Source organism: Sebastes fasciatus, chromosome 7 (genome assembly GCF_043250625.1).
Source record: "Sebastes fasciatus isolate fSebFas1 chromosome 7, fSebFas1.pri, whole genome shotgun sequence".
Taxonomy (NCBI): Eukaryota; Metazoa; Chordata; class Actinopteri; order Perciformes; family Sebastidae; genus Sebastes; species Sebastes fasciatus.
This window is the reverse complement of record NC_133801.1, coordinates 29,435,407-29,452,386: the sequence shown is the minus strand read 5'-3', so window position 1 is coordinate 29,452,386 and position 16,980 is coordinate 29,435,407. Positions and strand designations below refer to the sequence as shown.

The 16,980-nt window shown below is 38.0% G+C and overlaps 1 protein-coding gene across 2 annotated transcripts; it reads right to left on the bottom strand.

The window, feature by feature from the left end:
* Positions 1 to 493: 493 nt before the first annotated feature.
* Positions 494 to 13,955, bottom strand: LOC141770540 (uncharacterized). Of its 2 annotated transcripts, none has more exons than XM_074640164.1 (4): positions 13,895 to 13,955; positions 13,116 to 13,169; positions 12,704 to 12,811; positions 494 to 5,086 (listed from the first exon to the last, which is right to left on the bottom strand). In XM_074640164.1, the coding sequence occupies exons 3-4, from the start codon at positions 12,801 to 12,803 to the stop codon at positions 1,377 to 1,379; spliced, it is 3,810 nt and encodes a 1,269-aa protein (XP_074496265.1). In that variant the 5' UTR covers positions 12,804 to 12,811; positions 13,116 to 13,169; positions 13,895 to 13,955; the 3' UTR covers positions 494 to 1,376. The 2 variants fall into 2 exon arrangements, with proteins under 2 accessions (XP_074496265.1, XP_074496266.1); XM_074640165.1 differs by having other exon boundaries at positions 12,704 to 12,806; positions 13,895 to 13,937.
* Positions 13,956 to 16,980: the final 3,025 nt, after the last annotated feature.

Sequence of the window (16,980 nt, the reverse complement as noted above, 5' to 3'; positions counted from 1 at the left end):
ATTTATTATTGGAAATCAATTAACAACACAAAAAAAATGACAGATATTGTCCAGAAACCCTCACAGGTACTGCATTTAGCATAAAACAATATGCTGAAATCATAAAACTGCATGTGATTATCATAAAGTGGGCCTGTCTGTAAAGTGGAGACTCCAGGGTACCCATAGAACCCATTTACATATCTGGAGGTGAAGAACAAGCGATAAAAGTACACAAGTATTCTCAGCTTCATGTTGTTAAAGTATCAGCAGTAAAAGTAAACAAGTATCCTCAGCTTCATGTTAAAGTATCAGCAGTAAAAGTACACAAGTATTATCAGCTTCATGTTGTTAAAGTATCAGCAGTGAAAGTAGACCTTTTGCTGCAGTTCGTGAAACTTAAACTTGACCTGGAAATATCAACATTACCTGCAATAAACTGTGATTTAATAAAGAAGACGATGGTTTAGAGTAGATAAATATAGCTGATGAAACAGAAAGACAATAACACATATTCAACTAAATATTACAATTTATTCATAACCACTCAATCACATAACATTGAAATATTCAAACTCGTTTTCCAGTAAAACCAAGCGTATTTACTACCACGTCTGGTATTAACATGTACCCAAATTTCAATGAGATTATTTACGTCTTTTCTTTAAAAAAAGAAAAGCAAAACAAGAAGAAAAACACTCAAAATGCATCATGTTGTTAAACTATAGGACACATGTTAAAGCAACTTTAACCTACTAACGATACATCAGAGCTACAATTTAATTATGCAAAATAAACAGAAATTGTGTTAACCATCTTTGTTACAGACATCTAACTGGCAAATCATAAATATTTAGCATATAGTTAGAGTGATTCTAAATATTAAAAGTATATTGTAAGTACTAAATAGATCATTAATAAAAAATACGAGGACAAACATCTGTGTGGCAACAATTAATGACATTATATGTGTCAAATAAGAAGCAATATTTCACATTTAAACAAACATTCAGGTTACATCCAGGTTAGTGTGGTTCTTAGCCAATTTAAAAACTGAAATTTGGAGCAATGAATTAATTATTTTCATCCCAATAATTAACTGATTTAATCTAGCGCCACCAGCTGGTTCAGACAGATTTCTAATCAGCATGCTAACTCAAAGTGTTAGTGCAAACATATCATGCTAGCTTTAGCATGAAACCTTAAAAAATGCTAGCATGTTACCATCAATAATACGAAATGCACACATGAATTGTAATCACGTCAACATACTGATGGTCATACCGTGACTCGGCTGTACTTTTGACACATTTTTCATCCAGCCAACACTTTTGTTCTGATTTATAGTGTAATAAGAACCTCACGGTGCTGCTAACATGATTAGGTCATGTTTTTCCTTAATTTCCGAAAAAATAATTTGTAACTTTCTCGACAAAGCCTTTCTTTTCTTTCCTCTCCTGTTTTTCTTCAGACAATTCCTCCTGTGTTTTTGTAAGTTTCTGTCGTTTTACTTTGGAGATGATGTCTGCTTTGTCCATCATTGCTTCCAAGGACTGAATTCGAGCCGTGTAACCCTCTTTGGCCTCTGATTTTTCTCCTTCAATCAGCATGTCGATGTACTCTGGAGTGGTCAGAGGGTTAGGCCTCAGGGCGATCTCTTGCAGACGAGTTATAGAGTGAGCCGACTGATCCATGAGTGACACGATCATGTCTTGGAGTTGAGCAATCTCTTCCTCTTGCCTCTCGATCACTTCCTGAATAGTCATCTTTTCTTTCGTTGCTTTTTTGTACTTGTCTTTTAGCTCTTGCAGCGTCTTCTTCTCTTTTACTTGAACATAATCCCAACTGTAGGTCTGGTTGAAATGCAAACGCCAAATGCATTTTCCAGGGCAGACGGTGCACCTCCCTGTCCCATCCATTGATGCGCAACCAATTTTTTCATTATCATCTGCTATCGCACACGGGTAGTGGCATGTTATTGAACATTTCTGGCAGTTGGTGATGTACTCTCCTTTCTTTGTGAGCTGTTTCTTGACCGGCTTTGTGACCTCCACCTCAATCTCAAAGTTTTCATTTGTAGTCATGACCGTTTCGTGCTCTTTAATCTTTTCTTTGGTTGTCTTGATTTCTTCGAGTTTTGCTAATCCAGCTCTAACTTGTGGTTGCAAACCTTCAACGGCTGTTTCAAGGTGCTTTCTTTCTTTTAGAACCTCTTGGGTCATTAGCAAGCTTTTGGTTGCCATTTTATGCAAAGCAGTGAAGAACTTCTCCATACTTTTGGCACACATGTTCCAAAACATTTCGTCAAAGTTGTCGTCATCATCCTCATCAGAATCTTCGCCACAGGCCCTGTCACTGCTGCTTCTGTTGTCTGCAAACAATGCAGAGTTGTTGAACTTGAAGTGAACCGGAAGCCCTATGTCATTTTTTGGACATGGAACCCCGGAGACGTTTATTGCCTCAAGAACCGGTGGCTGCTTGCCATCTGCAAAAGTCACCAGCATATCAATGTTCTCTGCCACATCTTTGCCAAAAATGGAGAGCACCGAGTCAAACACATACCGCTGTGTTGCGGTTAGTCGTGCAAGAGAGGCCTGAGTAACAAAACACACTGCATCAATCTCACTGACTCCATTGGCTGAGGTGAAAAGCCTCCGGATTTGCTCGGTGATCTCCCTGTCTCTTCCTATTCCTCTTGTATCCCCAAACCCTGGTGTGTCCACAACAGTCAGAGAGAAGGGGATTTTAAACCCCTCTTGGTAGTTGACTTTGTACACAGTGACTTCAGAGGTCTGGCTTTCAGCCTGCGATCTAGACTGATCCTCATCAATTAACTGAAATCTGAAAGTGTCCTTCCAGTCCACACCAACGATGTAGTTGATCATTCCATTAATCAGAGTGGACTTTCCTGATCCGGTCGCTCCAAGAACCATTATTGTGCGATTTTGCCTCATGCTTTCTTTGCCAAAGTTAAACCTCCGGCATCCATCGATGTCCATATCGTTTTCTGTCAGAGGCAGTTTGTAAAGGGAGGGAGATCCAGAATTTTTTCTCTTACTAACATGTTTGAGGAATTCTGCAAGACGTGCAAATTCACGTTTTGTTGTGCAGACATTAACAGTGATGCTCTCTTTGCTTCTGCCGGCTACACCACAATCACATCGGACCCTGATGACATATTCTGTCTCTAACTGAAGCCCTGAAACGATTGCCTTTTCAGCTCTCGACATCATTTGGCTCCATTGGACGTCTTCCTCTTTTACCCTGTTGTCCTTTACGGCGTACTCCAAAATGTAGCTCAAGATGTACACATCTTGTCCAAGCTCAGCAGGTTTCTCCCAACTAACTGATATCTCACTTGAGTTTGGTTCAACTTGAGGTTTTCCAGGAGGGCTGCAAGGTAAGGTTTTAATGGAACCACTACCTTCATTGGCTGGCCCAACACCCGCTGAGGTCACTGCTCTGCATCTGAACATATACTCTGTGTCAGGACTCAGATCGCTCACTGTGACTTCTGCAGCTGTTGATGCTGTCTTCTGTTTCCATCCATCCTCTCCAGTGACACAGTACTCAACAGAGTAGGAGGTGATGTTTTCTGCTCCAAATCTGGGTGGAGAAATCTTCAGTGTCACACTGTTGTGGTTTATATCACCTACTGTTACCGTTTCAGGCTTTGAAGGCGGCTCAAAGTTGTCATTGACTGAAAAGCCATCTTTATAAAGGTAGATGCTTGAACCTTTCTGTGTCTCATTTGTTAATCCCACTGTCAAGAACTTAATGTTCTTGTTCTCCTTGTTGGCCTCTGCAAAGTCACTGAAGAGCTTTGCTTTATTCCTAATCACATCTACTACTTCTTTTGAGGCGTACCATTGTTCCTTCTCTACATCCTGAGTGCGTGGATCTCGAGGGTCACCTGGTGTTTGTTTAAAGTAGTTTGATAAAGTTGAGAGGTATGGTTCAGCACTTCCCAGCGAGGTGAAAACAAAACACACAGCCTGCTTTGCACTGAGAATTTCTTCATGAAGACCTTTTTGAGATGGAACGATCTTGGTGTTTTTCATCATGTTGGTGAAAGACTTTAATGTGTTGACTTCCCACACTTTACAGTCCATCCACTCGTTCAGGTTTTTGCTGTTGAAAGGAGAAGAGCATCTCTTCTTCAAGATCTCAGCGAGCACAGCCTCCTCTTCTCCACCTCCTCGGATTAATGGAAGTTTCCTTGCCAAGGTTCGTTGGAGTTCCAGTCTGAACTCAGAGCACATCTCTTTAAAAGTTTTAATCTTTTTGCCAATCTGTGGGAAATGCTGTGCAGTGGTGGTTTTTAATGCATCATTGCACCTCATTTCCAGCTCACTGAAGTCCTCCAGGACATTCTGGGATTCTTGAACTAATCTTCTACTTATCTGACGTACGAGTTTAGCAGCAGAAGAATCCAGACTTGTCAGTGGCAACAGCCAGACTTTCATCGGTACGGCGTTTTCTCCATTGGCTCCCAGCAATTTTGGCAGACTTTGGTAGACTTCCACTGCATCCCGAAAGGATGTAGGAGGTTTCTGAAGGGAAAAGTCTCCAAAGAACCTGCAGGAGAATTTCTCAACATTTTCTCTGTCCTTGTCTTCCATTCTCAGCGAACCCTCACCTTCTATCGCAAAGCAAGGAATCTTCTTGATCATGACTTTCAAGTTGCCCTGAATGTCTTGATGATCTTCCTTTTTAGACACCTCACGGTCAAAGACAAAGAAGGCTTGTGCCCCATAAAGGATACCAGTGACTACATGTGTTGCTAATCCTTTATCAAAGACATACGGATGCTTCACATTGCCTCTTCCAAGATGATTCATCGACAGTTCCTGGAACTTTGTGGTAGTTTTGTAATTCAGTGTTACCCTGGCCTGACTTTTGGATGTCTTGTGATCGTTCAGGTATTTTGCCGATCCTTCAACCTCAACCAGTCCACCGAAGAAACTTGCTTTAAGAGAGGCTTCAACCCGTAGCGCTGAAGATTTATCTGCAATTGATTCAGATGCAACTATTTCAAAGTCACTGCTAGGTTTTGGTCTTGCTCTTGTATCTTTTTCCAGGTCATTGCAGTCCCACAGTGTCATGCCTGCCAAAAAAGAAGTAAGGAAGTTAATCTGTATGTCAAGCACTTTTAACATAATCAGTAGGGCTGACTAGTAGCATGTCTAGCATACTAGTAAAATGTATTATGTTAAATGAAAAGTAATAGTTGCATTTATCTCAAACGGCATTATGACTAGTCCAAATGTTGAGCACGACGTTGCTCATGCAAGGCTTCCCATCGGATATTGGCCCAACAAAGCATCTGAACAGTGTTAGCAGAAGCAATGGTGGTTGTTCCAAACAACAATAACCCATAAAATTACAATTCCGTAAATTTAAACAAAACCAACAGCAATTACCAACAGCCATATTCCCTCCAACCTTAACTAATGTGTTGTCACTGGCTTGGTTGTCAAAATGAGAAAAATAACAGCATCAATCCCTGAGGAGCTACGTTAGCATCTTAGCATTAGTGACAGTTGCGTCCAGTTACGTTTAACGTTATAGTTCCCTCAAACATGTATAACGAAGATGTGCACCAGAGTGGATTTAGAAGTCGCCTGAAAAATAAGTAGGTATACGCCGTATACCTGCGTGTACTCTGCACTACACCACTGCTTATGACAAGCTAAATGTTACGTAAAACTAGACAGCCATATCCTCAGATTACCATAGACTGTTACTTGAATCTTGAAACATCACCACACAAAGTAACCTAAATCCGTAGCTAATGTATAGGTACACGTTGCAGAGAGAGTTCATTATTCTACCAGGAAGGATACATCACTTCACATGACTGTCTGAGTCTCATAAAATATGGAGGTTGTACAACGAACAGGCAACCACTTGTTGCGAAGTCAACGCAATGGAACGGAGAAGAGAGACATCTAGTGGCTGAATGTTATCAATGTTATCAATAACACCTTTAAAACACGTTGGTAACACACATACGGTCTGTCGTACACTCGGAAAAGTCACGCCGCAATGACAGAGCGGCAGCGAGCACAAAGCTACCAGCATACACAAACACAAACTGTTTGTCGGCCAATCGCTATCGTTAATCCGGGCAGACACACAGCGAGCAATCTGCTAAACTAAACTAAATGTGCGGTGGAGACTTTTACTGGGAACGTGGCTGCATGTCCGCGACACAACACGCAGCATCGTAGCTGCTATTGTAGCTCTCCTGAGGCCTGTTTCACAAAACCAAGATGACGGATTAAACCGGGATTTTACAGTTACCCTGGCTCAGTTTAGTCTTGACTTGGTTTCACGAACGCAGTGGCACATAAGTTACCATTGAGATTTATTCTGTGCAGCTAGCCTGCTCCAGACCAGGCTAACAGCCAGGCTTGATTTATCCTGGTGTCTTATCTGTTCAGTCAGCAGTCACTCCGATCAGAAACCAGTGTGTTGCGTACAGTTAGTCCATGACCTTATGCATGTATTTTGCCTTATTTTTATTAGCCTGCATTCAAATACCATATTTGAATGCAGGCTAATAAAAACAAGTACTGAATACATACCATCATTCAGTTGAGTACTTTTATTTTAACATTGTGATCATCATTCATTTTTGTTTTTTTAATCATTCATGTGATAATCATTATTACGGTTTATGAACACAGCTGTTCTGTATTGTTGTTAGAGGTTTGATGAATATATTATTGACTAGAAATAGCTGATAAAGTTCACTGGACCAGTAACTATATAGTGTACTTTATATTCATGAAACAACAGGGAGAGGACACCACAATCCTCTTATTATTCTTGGATCACTGGTCTGCTGGGGGCGAAACACACAGCAATGATTAATACATCCTATTACTGTGAATACTTACAGTGAACATTGAAATTAGCACTTACTTCTCTTTCTAATACCCTCAGTTTGTATTGTTGAGTGTGTGCTGTACAGACATCTGACAGTTTGTGAATTCTGTAAAACACATATCAGTTCTTAACTCTGCATGGTGTGGATGTCCTACACATAACACTCACTACGATGCCAGGCTGCTTTCAGACTGTACAGTATCTGGGTCCTGTTAAAAATGATGTTTTCCATGAGCACCACATCACTGACTTCTTATCCATTATGGACAAAATAAGTATTTCCATTGACATAGGCTACATCCAGCCTTCTTTTCTTTCTTTCTTTGTTTCTTTGTTTGTTTCTTTCTTTCATTCATTCTTTCTTTCTTTCTATATAAATAATGGTAGTAATGGGGCACACCATGCACAATTCCTGCTGTGTTTATTAATGTGTTTTAAGGAATTGACAAACTGTCAGATGCCTATAGGCATACATATATTATTATATATACAGTATATGGTATCGTCGTATTCTAGCATTGTGGATTAGTGGTTGTAATTAATCTTCATAGTAAATTTCCTAAATAATATATTTACTACCGCCCACTTATAAAGCGAAGTGACAGTAACTCCTTGAATGGTTTAATGATGACGGTTTCAGTTAACAGCAGTGGTAAGTGAATTTGTTTATTTGTTTTGCACAATTTAAGACTATACAACATAACAAAAAAATAAAATGAATAATATAAAGTGCAGGAAGAGGCAAAAAACCCTCTGGGCTTATCTGAAGCCTCCACCTAGAGATAATATTAATATAAAGAAATAATATGACTACATAATAGTGATAGCAAACAATTAGGACAAGATATATATAATAACAAAAATAACAATACAGTAAATATATATAAAAAAGATAAGTGTGTGTGTCGTGGAAGTGTATGGTTAGTGTTTGTGAGGAGGATATGGATTTAAATATCTATAATGACTTCTGGGCAATCGTAACCAAACAATATTGTGAGTGGGAAAAAATAAAAAACATAAAAACAGATACTTGGACAACATGGGGAAAAGCAATTACAAGACAGCAATTAAATGACCCTTTAAGCGACTTTTGAAACGTTTGACAGATGAACAGTTTATTGATAGATTTGAAACGCTACTCCATAATTTGGTTCCCTTAAATCTTATCGAAAATTGCCCCCTGCTAATGAGGAATTTAGGAGGATGAAGATGAAGAGATTGACGTGTTGAGTAAGAATGGACCTGAGAATTTGTTTTAAAATAGGTCTTGAACTGCTCAGGAATATTCCCACCAGAAAGTATCTTATAAATAAAAACACATATTTGAGAAATATTGATATCATAAATAGTAAGAGTCTGGAGTTTTCTTAAATAGAGGAGCAGAGGAGATGTGTGACTCTGATCGAGTTGCAATCCTCACAAAACATTTTTGAAGAACTAAAATTTTATGAAGGTTTGTAGGAAAAGTACTCGCCCAAACTATATTACAATATGAAAGATAGGGATAAATTAGACTATAATAAAGAGTAAGGAGACAGTTTGTGGTGACAAGAGGACTAACCCTTCTTATTATTCCAATAGATTTATTTGTTTTTCTACTAACCCAGTCAATCGGTTCTCTCCAACTCAAGCACTCATCAACAATAATTCCCAGGAATTTTGTAGATGAAATTAGAGGCATTTCAACAGACTCAATTTTAATTATAGATATATCCTTAGAATATGATTTTCACAGAGTACACTACACGGGAAAAATAATGTTTCAAATGGGTTTTACAGAATCAGAAATGTGTCCGCATTGCACACAAAACACCACAGACACCTATATGCATGCCACATGGGACTGCACACCAATCAAACAATTCTGGCGGGACATCACTGACAACCTCTCTCTTCTTCTGGACTACCACATCCCACTCTCCCCTTCACTCTGTTTACTGGGAGACATATCCAACATTAACCTTAACAACACATCCAGCAGAACACTCTCCATAATCCTAACCATCGCCAAGAAAGCTATCCTCATGAACTGGAAATCAAGACACAAAAACAATATTACACTTTGGAAAAATCTATTAATCGATTACATATCAATGGAAAAATTATCTGCCTCTATAAAAAAACAAACCGCCGACTTTGACATAATCTGGAATCCATTCATCGACACCCTTAATTCATAATTTCCTCGCCAACTTCACTCATCACGTCTTTTTGCCTGTCAATCATCCACAATAAACATACACCCTGTCACCCACAAACGGGCATATCTGCCATCACATGTGTCATGATTCCTACACATTTTTAATCTGATATACACATGCAGGCATCCTAGACATCCACATTCAGTCCTTCAACAGCCCCCCCCCCAGCCTCCCTCTAATCTATCCATCCATTCTGTTTTAGTTTATTATTATTATTATTATTATTATTATTATTATTATTATTATTATTATTATTATTATTATTATTATTATTATCACGTTGCCTCTCAACTGCTCGCAAACATCATTATTATATATACCTATGTACCTTCTTCTACGTACCTTCTCACCTATCAATATTACTGCTGGTATTTTTGCTCTTTGAATTAACTTCATTCATATTATAGTTATTGCCATTGTTACTGTGATAAGTTTGTCTCTGTGTGAATGGATTACAGTTATTATAATATCCCCATTATTATCACTATTATCATCACTATTATTATTATTATTGTTATTATTATTATTATTATTATTGGCAGTGGAAGTAGTGGTAGTATTGATATTGATATTGGCATTGATATTGGTATTCACATTATTAATATTATTAATATTATCATTGTTGGTGTTGATATCGGTATTGATGTTGGTGTTGAGATTGAAGCTAATAGTATTATTATCATAAGTGATTATTATTATTTTTGTTATTGTTTCTGACCATACTTATACAACTGTTTGAACCGGGATTATCTGTTTATTTATTTTTATATGTATATACACAGTTCACTGTTCTTATGTTCCATTTATTTTTTTTGAATATTAGATCACTATTTTGTTCATCTGTATGGAAATTTGTTATAATTGCTATTTTTGATAGTATGATTATTGATTATATGAGGATTGTGGGGATGATGGTGGAAACGGTACTAATAATCAATCGGTGCTTATCAATACTAAAATGAATGAATGAATTATTATTATTGTTGCCATTGTTACTGTTATTATCACTCAATCCTTCTCTTACACTCACCTCACACACTCCCACACACACACACAGACACAATCAATTCACTCAACACACAACACAAACACAACCCCCAACCCAATCTCTTGTTCTCCTGTGTGTGGTGGCGTATAGCAGTGCTGGCCTTGGGTCTGATCACTCGTGAAAGTCTACTTGGTGTACGGTTGATGCTGCATAATAGACATGAGCTGGAGTTCTCCAGGCCCACAACCCACAATGACAGTACCATGGGGGGGTTGGCGGGGGGCGGGGAGGGGCGAGAGAGCTGACTAAAATGAGCAAACCCCCTACTGAGGGTCTGTGGGTTGCCCACCTGCATCTCAGCTTGTAATTACACCCTAAAGGAATGACTGGAAAACATAACGCAAAACACAAATACAGAAACCATGATCATTTGTTTGGTGCTGCACCTTGGGGTGGGCTGACTCCGGCTCCTCTGTCAATACTTGCGCTTCTGTACGACTCCCTAGTAGGTCTGACCAGGTACCGACCCCCCACCCCCATTTCTGCCCACCCATACACACATACATGCCACGCACACACACATACACAGTTATAATTATATATGACCTTCGAATTAACTTAAAACATTTTTTTTCTTTATTATTGTTATTATTTACTTATTTATTTATTTATCTCACTTATTATTGTAAGTGTTGGTATTATTATTGTTATTGATATTATTATCATGACCTCATCATCATCATCATCATCTTTATTATTATTCATATTATTAATATATATATGTGTATGTGTATATACTGTATCATATATATATTTTACTAATTTATTTTTCTTTTTGTTTTGTTTTTGTTCCCCCTATGCTCCACACATACAAGGAAGGATATCTGTATGTGTGAGTGTAGATATGTGTGCATGTGTACAGTATATGTGATTAAGAGAACACACACACACACACACACACACACACACACACACACACATTCTTCAACCTGCTTTTATCCCCTTGTGTTGTTTTTGTTTTGTTTTGTTTTGTTTTGTTTTTGTCTTTGTTATTTGTCTTTCTCTGTATAATATATGTTGGTCTTTTTATATATGTCCCTGCACACGTCTTCACTTGTTTTGTATTCACTTTATAACACAGTAAAAAATTAAATAAATAAAAAAAAGAATAGGATTTTTACCACTGAAAATAATATAGTTAGATTTTTTGATATTCAAGGATAGTTTATTTAACCTGAACCATCTGGCGTAGGCACTTAAACCAAGATTAGCATCTTTAATCAATGAATTGAAATTAGAACGAGCGAGAACTAGGGTTGTATCGTCTGCAAACATTATTGGAGACAGGATATTTGAGACATTTGACAAATCCTTAATATAAATAAGATATAATAATTGTCCATGAATGGACCCCTGCGGGACCCCACAGAGTAATCTGGCTTTGTTGGAATAGCAACCCTTAACACAAACAAACTGTCTTCTGTCGGAAACATAGTTTTTTAACCATTTGTACATAGTATCATGAAAACCATATTTATGTAACTTTTCCAATAAAATGTGATGGTTAACTGTATCAAAGGCTTTTGAGAGATCTATGAAAATACTACAAGCAAATTCATTATTATCGAGTGCAGAGATAACCTCGTCAATCAGGGGATTTAAAGCCATATACTGTAGGTGGAGTGATTTCTCCAATCGTATGTATGAATATGGATGTAACGTTAAATGCTATTTTTTGGCCACTTGCGCATTGAGTTGGTCCGCTATTGTCTGCCACGTTTTTATCTTGCTGTTTTATTACAGCAGCCAACAGCTGTGTCTCCTTTTCTACATATTATATGCTTAACTTCCTCTTAATCTTCCATTAAAAGCTGTTTCTCACTGGGTTTAAAGTACGCAGAACGCGTTTACTCCATTTCAGCATCGGTAAATCTGCGATCGACCTCGTGGTCTATTGAGGAAAGTAGTGAACGCGCATCTATCTGAATTACTTCCACCTGGCTCAACCTAATTGCTCCTCCTCAGCCTGGCTTGGCCTTCGTGAAACCAATTAAGCCAGGATGAACTGACTAGACTAGGTCAACCCTCGCTTTCTCTCTTATCCTGGATATCTTTATTCTGCTTTTGTGAAACAGGCCCCTGATGGTGAACTGGGAACTCAGTTGTCTGTTGTGCTCCATACACTGCAGCTGGTGCACCGCTGCATAAGAGGCTCTAATCTTGTCGGTTAACGGTGAATAATCGGTTAACGAGGGTCGGTTATCGGTTAAGAATTTTATTCAAAATTAGCATCCCTAGTTTATTTGTAAGACACAAATAAAGAGGGAATGAATTCAAGAGCTATGTTGTCGGTAAACTCTCTTGAACCAAAAACGTTTTCAGTAAAGAACCAAAAACAAGTTCAGACACAAATTAAATATAAAAAACAAGTTTATTATTATTATTATTATTATTGTTATTACTATTATTATTATTTTTGGATCGGCCTATAGCAGGGCTGCTACCACTAGCTTGTATGGATGAACTTTTTTTATAGCTAGGTTCCCATACCTGATAACTTAATATCAAAATAACAAGATCCAACTTTTTAAAAAGTTTTGTTGTTCAGTTGCATTTAATAACTTTATGTGTGGATCCTCACCAGGGACCAGTGAATCTTGGCGGCAGTCGTACAACATCCCGAGGCTGAATGGCCGGCCGAGCGCCGCCACCTCCATCGTTCTGCCGTCTTCAGGGTCCATCTTCTACACTAGAGAAAACATAGTATGTTAGTCCACTCCTGTGACTCTCCTGCTGTCCAAACTGTCGCCTCGTATAGTTGCTGTAACAAAGACAAGCTCCTCTGAAGTCAGGAATAAAACTAGAAAATGCATTTCCTGCTGAAAATGCATGGGAATGCTGACAACTGAAATTAATTGCAAAGCATGTGTGATGACCCGCTACATTTATGCGCGTACAAAATTACAAATAGTCGCTTTAAATACTTAAATAATAATAAAAAAAATAACCAGGCAAAAGAAAAGAGTAATAAAAAGGATGGATTAAATACGCACCACTTAACAGCTCCTGCTCCACTGAGTTCAGGTCTGGACCAACAACGCTTCCTCCTAACAGAAGATAAATGATCACAGTTAAATGGCAATGTAGAAAATCCAACCTTCACATTTTTAGAATAATCCATTTATATTATAAGAACTTTGAGCAAGTAATAATTCTATTAAAGCAACATTTTTTTTCAGCAGAGCTGTAAATGTTATGGGGAACGTGTTAAGCAAATGGAGGGTATATATATTTATACATCCAGCATATACAAAGCAACATTAATTAAAGTTGTAAAACCAAAAACAATTAGCGTAGTGTTTGTCACTATCAGTGACTCATTCACATTACGCAGTCAGTTAATCAATTGTGTACACTTTTATATCTGCAAATAAATTAACATTTGTTCCTCACCTAAGAGCCCAAATTTGTGTATGGACATGGAAAAAGAAAATGTAAACACAGAGTGTATAACCACGCTATACTGAGTCTAAGGTTATTACAGTTCATCCTGAGGGGAAGATGAATGTGTGAATTTAGCAGGAATACAGACATTATAGACATATCACATGTAGTTGCAAGGCATCGATGACAACTTATTGGTACACCTAGCTCAAAAGAGGATTTACGGGATGTTCAGTTACACACAGCATTCATTATTGCTTTGCTGTTTACATTATTTATCGACAGTCTTTGGTTAAACAGCCAGAAACTGCAGGACTCTTGATTACAAAGTAAAGATACACAGCATGCCAACAGCACATTAACAAAAAAAAAGCATTAGTGTACTTACAGCAGAAATGAAGTGATCCTCTGAGGCAGTGCCGTAGTTTCAGGCTTATATGGTCTCTGAGAGAGAAACGCCCACACATCTTTATTCATGAGTAGGAGCAGGCTGATTTCCCAGAAATGACACAACCTGCAGAATGACTGCAGAGTGTACAGGTAGGGGAGGTCTACATGTTAAATGTCACAGGATACAGATACAAATAAAAAAACAGATACCACGGGTCTTTGGTAGAAAGTTGTTCAATGGTAACTGGCACCCTGTGTAATAAAGATAAAGAAACAGGTTTATATTGATGCTGAACAGTCGTGCTGACCACAGTTCTTCTGCAGACTAATACAAACACTCTCACCCTGGACTCATACACTTTTCATCCTCTTTGAATTATATGACCAATAACTGCGCCATCATTTTACAGCATTCGTGCATCTGATTTTGCACTAGTTGCACTATGTCCACCTCACACACATAATAAAAATGTGATTTTGTTTTGCTTTTAAAGCTAGAGTGACGATGGTATCATATGAAACTGTAAAACCTGGTGAATCCATCGGTACCAACCAGCTTGGAAAAATAGTGCTCAAAACTTAAACTACTTTTAGCAAGGAAAACTGTCATGGCCATTTTCAAAGGGGTCCCTTGACCTCTGATTTCAAGAGATGTGAATGAAAATGCTGTGAGACTATGTTTCCTTCACACACTGGAAGGTTCTAGCAGAGTTTGTGGGTGTAGTTACCCTTTAAATGAAAAAAAGTTTACTTATTTTGAAAATTGCAAATATGCATTTAGTGTACTAATTCCCAATCTATTCCTATCCACGTGCTAAAGGTTATGTGTTTGTCACAGCTGGGTCTATCAAAGACAGCTAACTATGTAGTTTTTGTCACATAACTTCGGTACTTAAGTTACACAACTTCCGGTGTTATTTTAACTCAAACTGCGGTCTTTTCCTAAACCTAACTAAGTAGTTTTGTTGCCTAAGCCTAACCAAGTCGATCTTTTCCTAAACCTAACTAAGTAGTTTGTTGCCTAAGCCTAACCAAGTCGATCTTTTCCTAAACCTAACTAAGTAGTTTGTTGCCTAAACCAAACCCAGTCGATCTTTTCCTAAACCTAACTAAGTAGTTTTGTTGCCTAAGGCTAACCAAGTCATTCTTTTCCTTTTTATTTTGAAAATTGAAAATGTGCATTTAGTGCATTTATTCCTCATCTACTCATAACCACGTGCTAAAGGTCATGTGTTGGTCACAGCTGGGTCTATCAAAGACAGACATTCACAACCTCACAATTTTGATATGATACTATGCAAAAACCCTTAAACCACATTATCAAAATGCTTTGATTTTAAAATAGATGAGCTACTGGGAGAGAACAACATGTATGTCAATTATTACCCATGGCTGTTTAAACATACTGTAGTCAGTCCTGCGCCTTTGGTCAGGAGCTATAAAGACTACTGTGGCCTGGTGTCAAACACTGTTTTAGAAGTCTTCATGGCCTCTGATCAAGAGAGGGAAGTTTAAGATGTTTATTTTTTGCAACAAAGATGAAGAAGTAGGATTATATTGATGTAGAGCAGTTGTGTTGGGGTTAAATGTGATCTCAATCAGTTATCATGTGAGTGCAAACAACAGTTTTACATTTAGTTTCATTTTCAGGGTGGGGTTTCTTGTAAATGGTCTGACTTGGTGTAAATGTGTGAGTGGGTGGGTGAGAGAGAGAGGGAGAGAGAGAGAGAGAGAGAGAGAGAGAGAGAGAGAGAGAGAGAGAGAGAGAGAGGTGTGTGTGTGTGTGTGTGTGTGTGTGTGTGTGTGTGTGTGTGTACACTGTATAAAAGGAGCTACAGAGTGAACTGAATCAGAACTCGACCTCCCATCCCGATCAGAGACGAACTGAGCGGTAAGTTGCTGAATCTGTTACACTCGTTATGCTTCAGTGTTTATGTGATAGTGAAGATATTAGTTGCATAAACATAATTGCATGATTTAATTTTAGTTTTTAGAATTATTTGCTTGTGTTTACTGTTCTTGTAGTCCACTTTTGGCAATATAACAAATACACTCGGGTCAATTTGTCTTCCAGTTTTGCAAACACAGTTTCGTACATGATGTCCCACATGGTTGATTCCTAATTTATGATGATTGATTTCCAACAAAACTTTCATCAGAGAAAAACCCCAGAATAGATATTATTAAGAGTATTCTTCTTTTTAGTAGGAAAAATGCATCTTTGAAAAGCTCACAAATGCCAGATTCGATTCATCATTCAAAAGATTGAAATTCTACTTTCAGGCTCTTTGTCCATTGCTGCATCATTCATTTACTGTATGTTTATAGTCCACTAAATTTAAATACAAATTTTGTCGGCTCACTTTTAATATTTTGAGTTAATTTTAAAATTAAGTTGCCTTTAGTTACAAACATGCGCTCAAAGAAATGAGCTTAACAAGCAGCAGCAAGTATTCTGTCGGTATGTATTGCGGTCTATCACAGTGTCTTTTTACATATTACCACTGAGGACATGACGTCTTAAAAGTCCAACTGAAATTAAAGTGCATGTTGTCCGTCAAACTAATTAATATGAAAAAAAACAAAAAAACATTTACATTAAGTAGTAACGACAGCATTATTTCACTGGCATACGGTCACACTGACAACCAGTCAGAAAGCAGCCTGCTACAAAATAAAAGAGCCACAGACTTTTAAGTCCTTCTTATCTAAATTACTAACATGAACACACGCCTCGTCCTGCACCTTGTTGAACAAGCCACCAAACAAACGTTCACCACGGAAAAGTGCACAGTTTGCAGGCTAGATTTTATGCACTGTGTATGTACAGGATATTTCCCTTTGTTATGTATTTATATATGTTGTTAAGTGGATTGCTGCTTAACCTAACTTCATTGTGTTTGACCCTCTGAGACCCACAATAGAGCTGGTTTTTGTCTTTTTTAGGGGGGTACAGGGACTCTTTAGGGGGAGATAGCAGGTCAACAGTAGATGTCACATAGAAGTGGTGAACATCATCTGAAAGCTGGGAACCTGAAGATTAATTTGAGATGCAGCTCAGCACTGTGTGTCAAGATGTTTTAC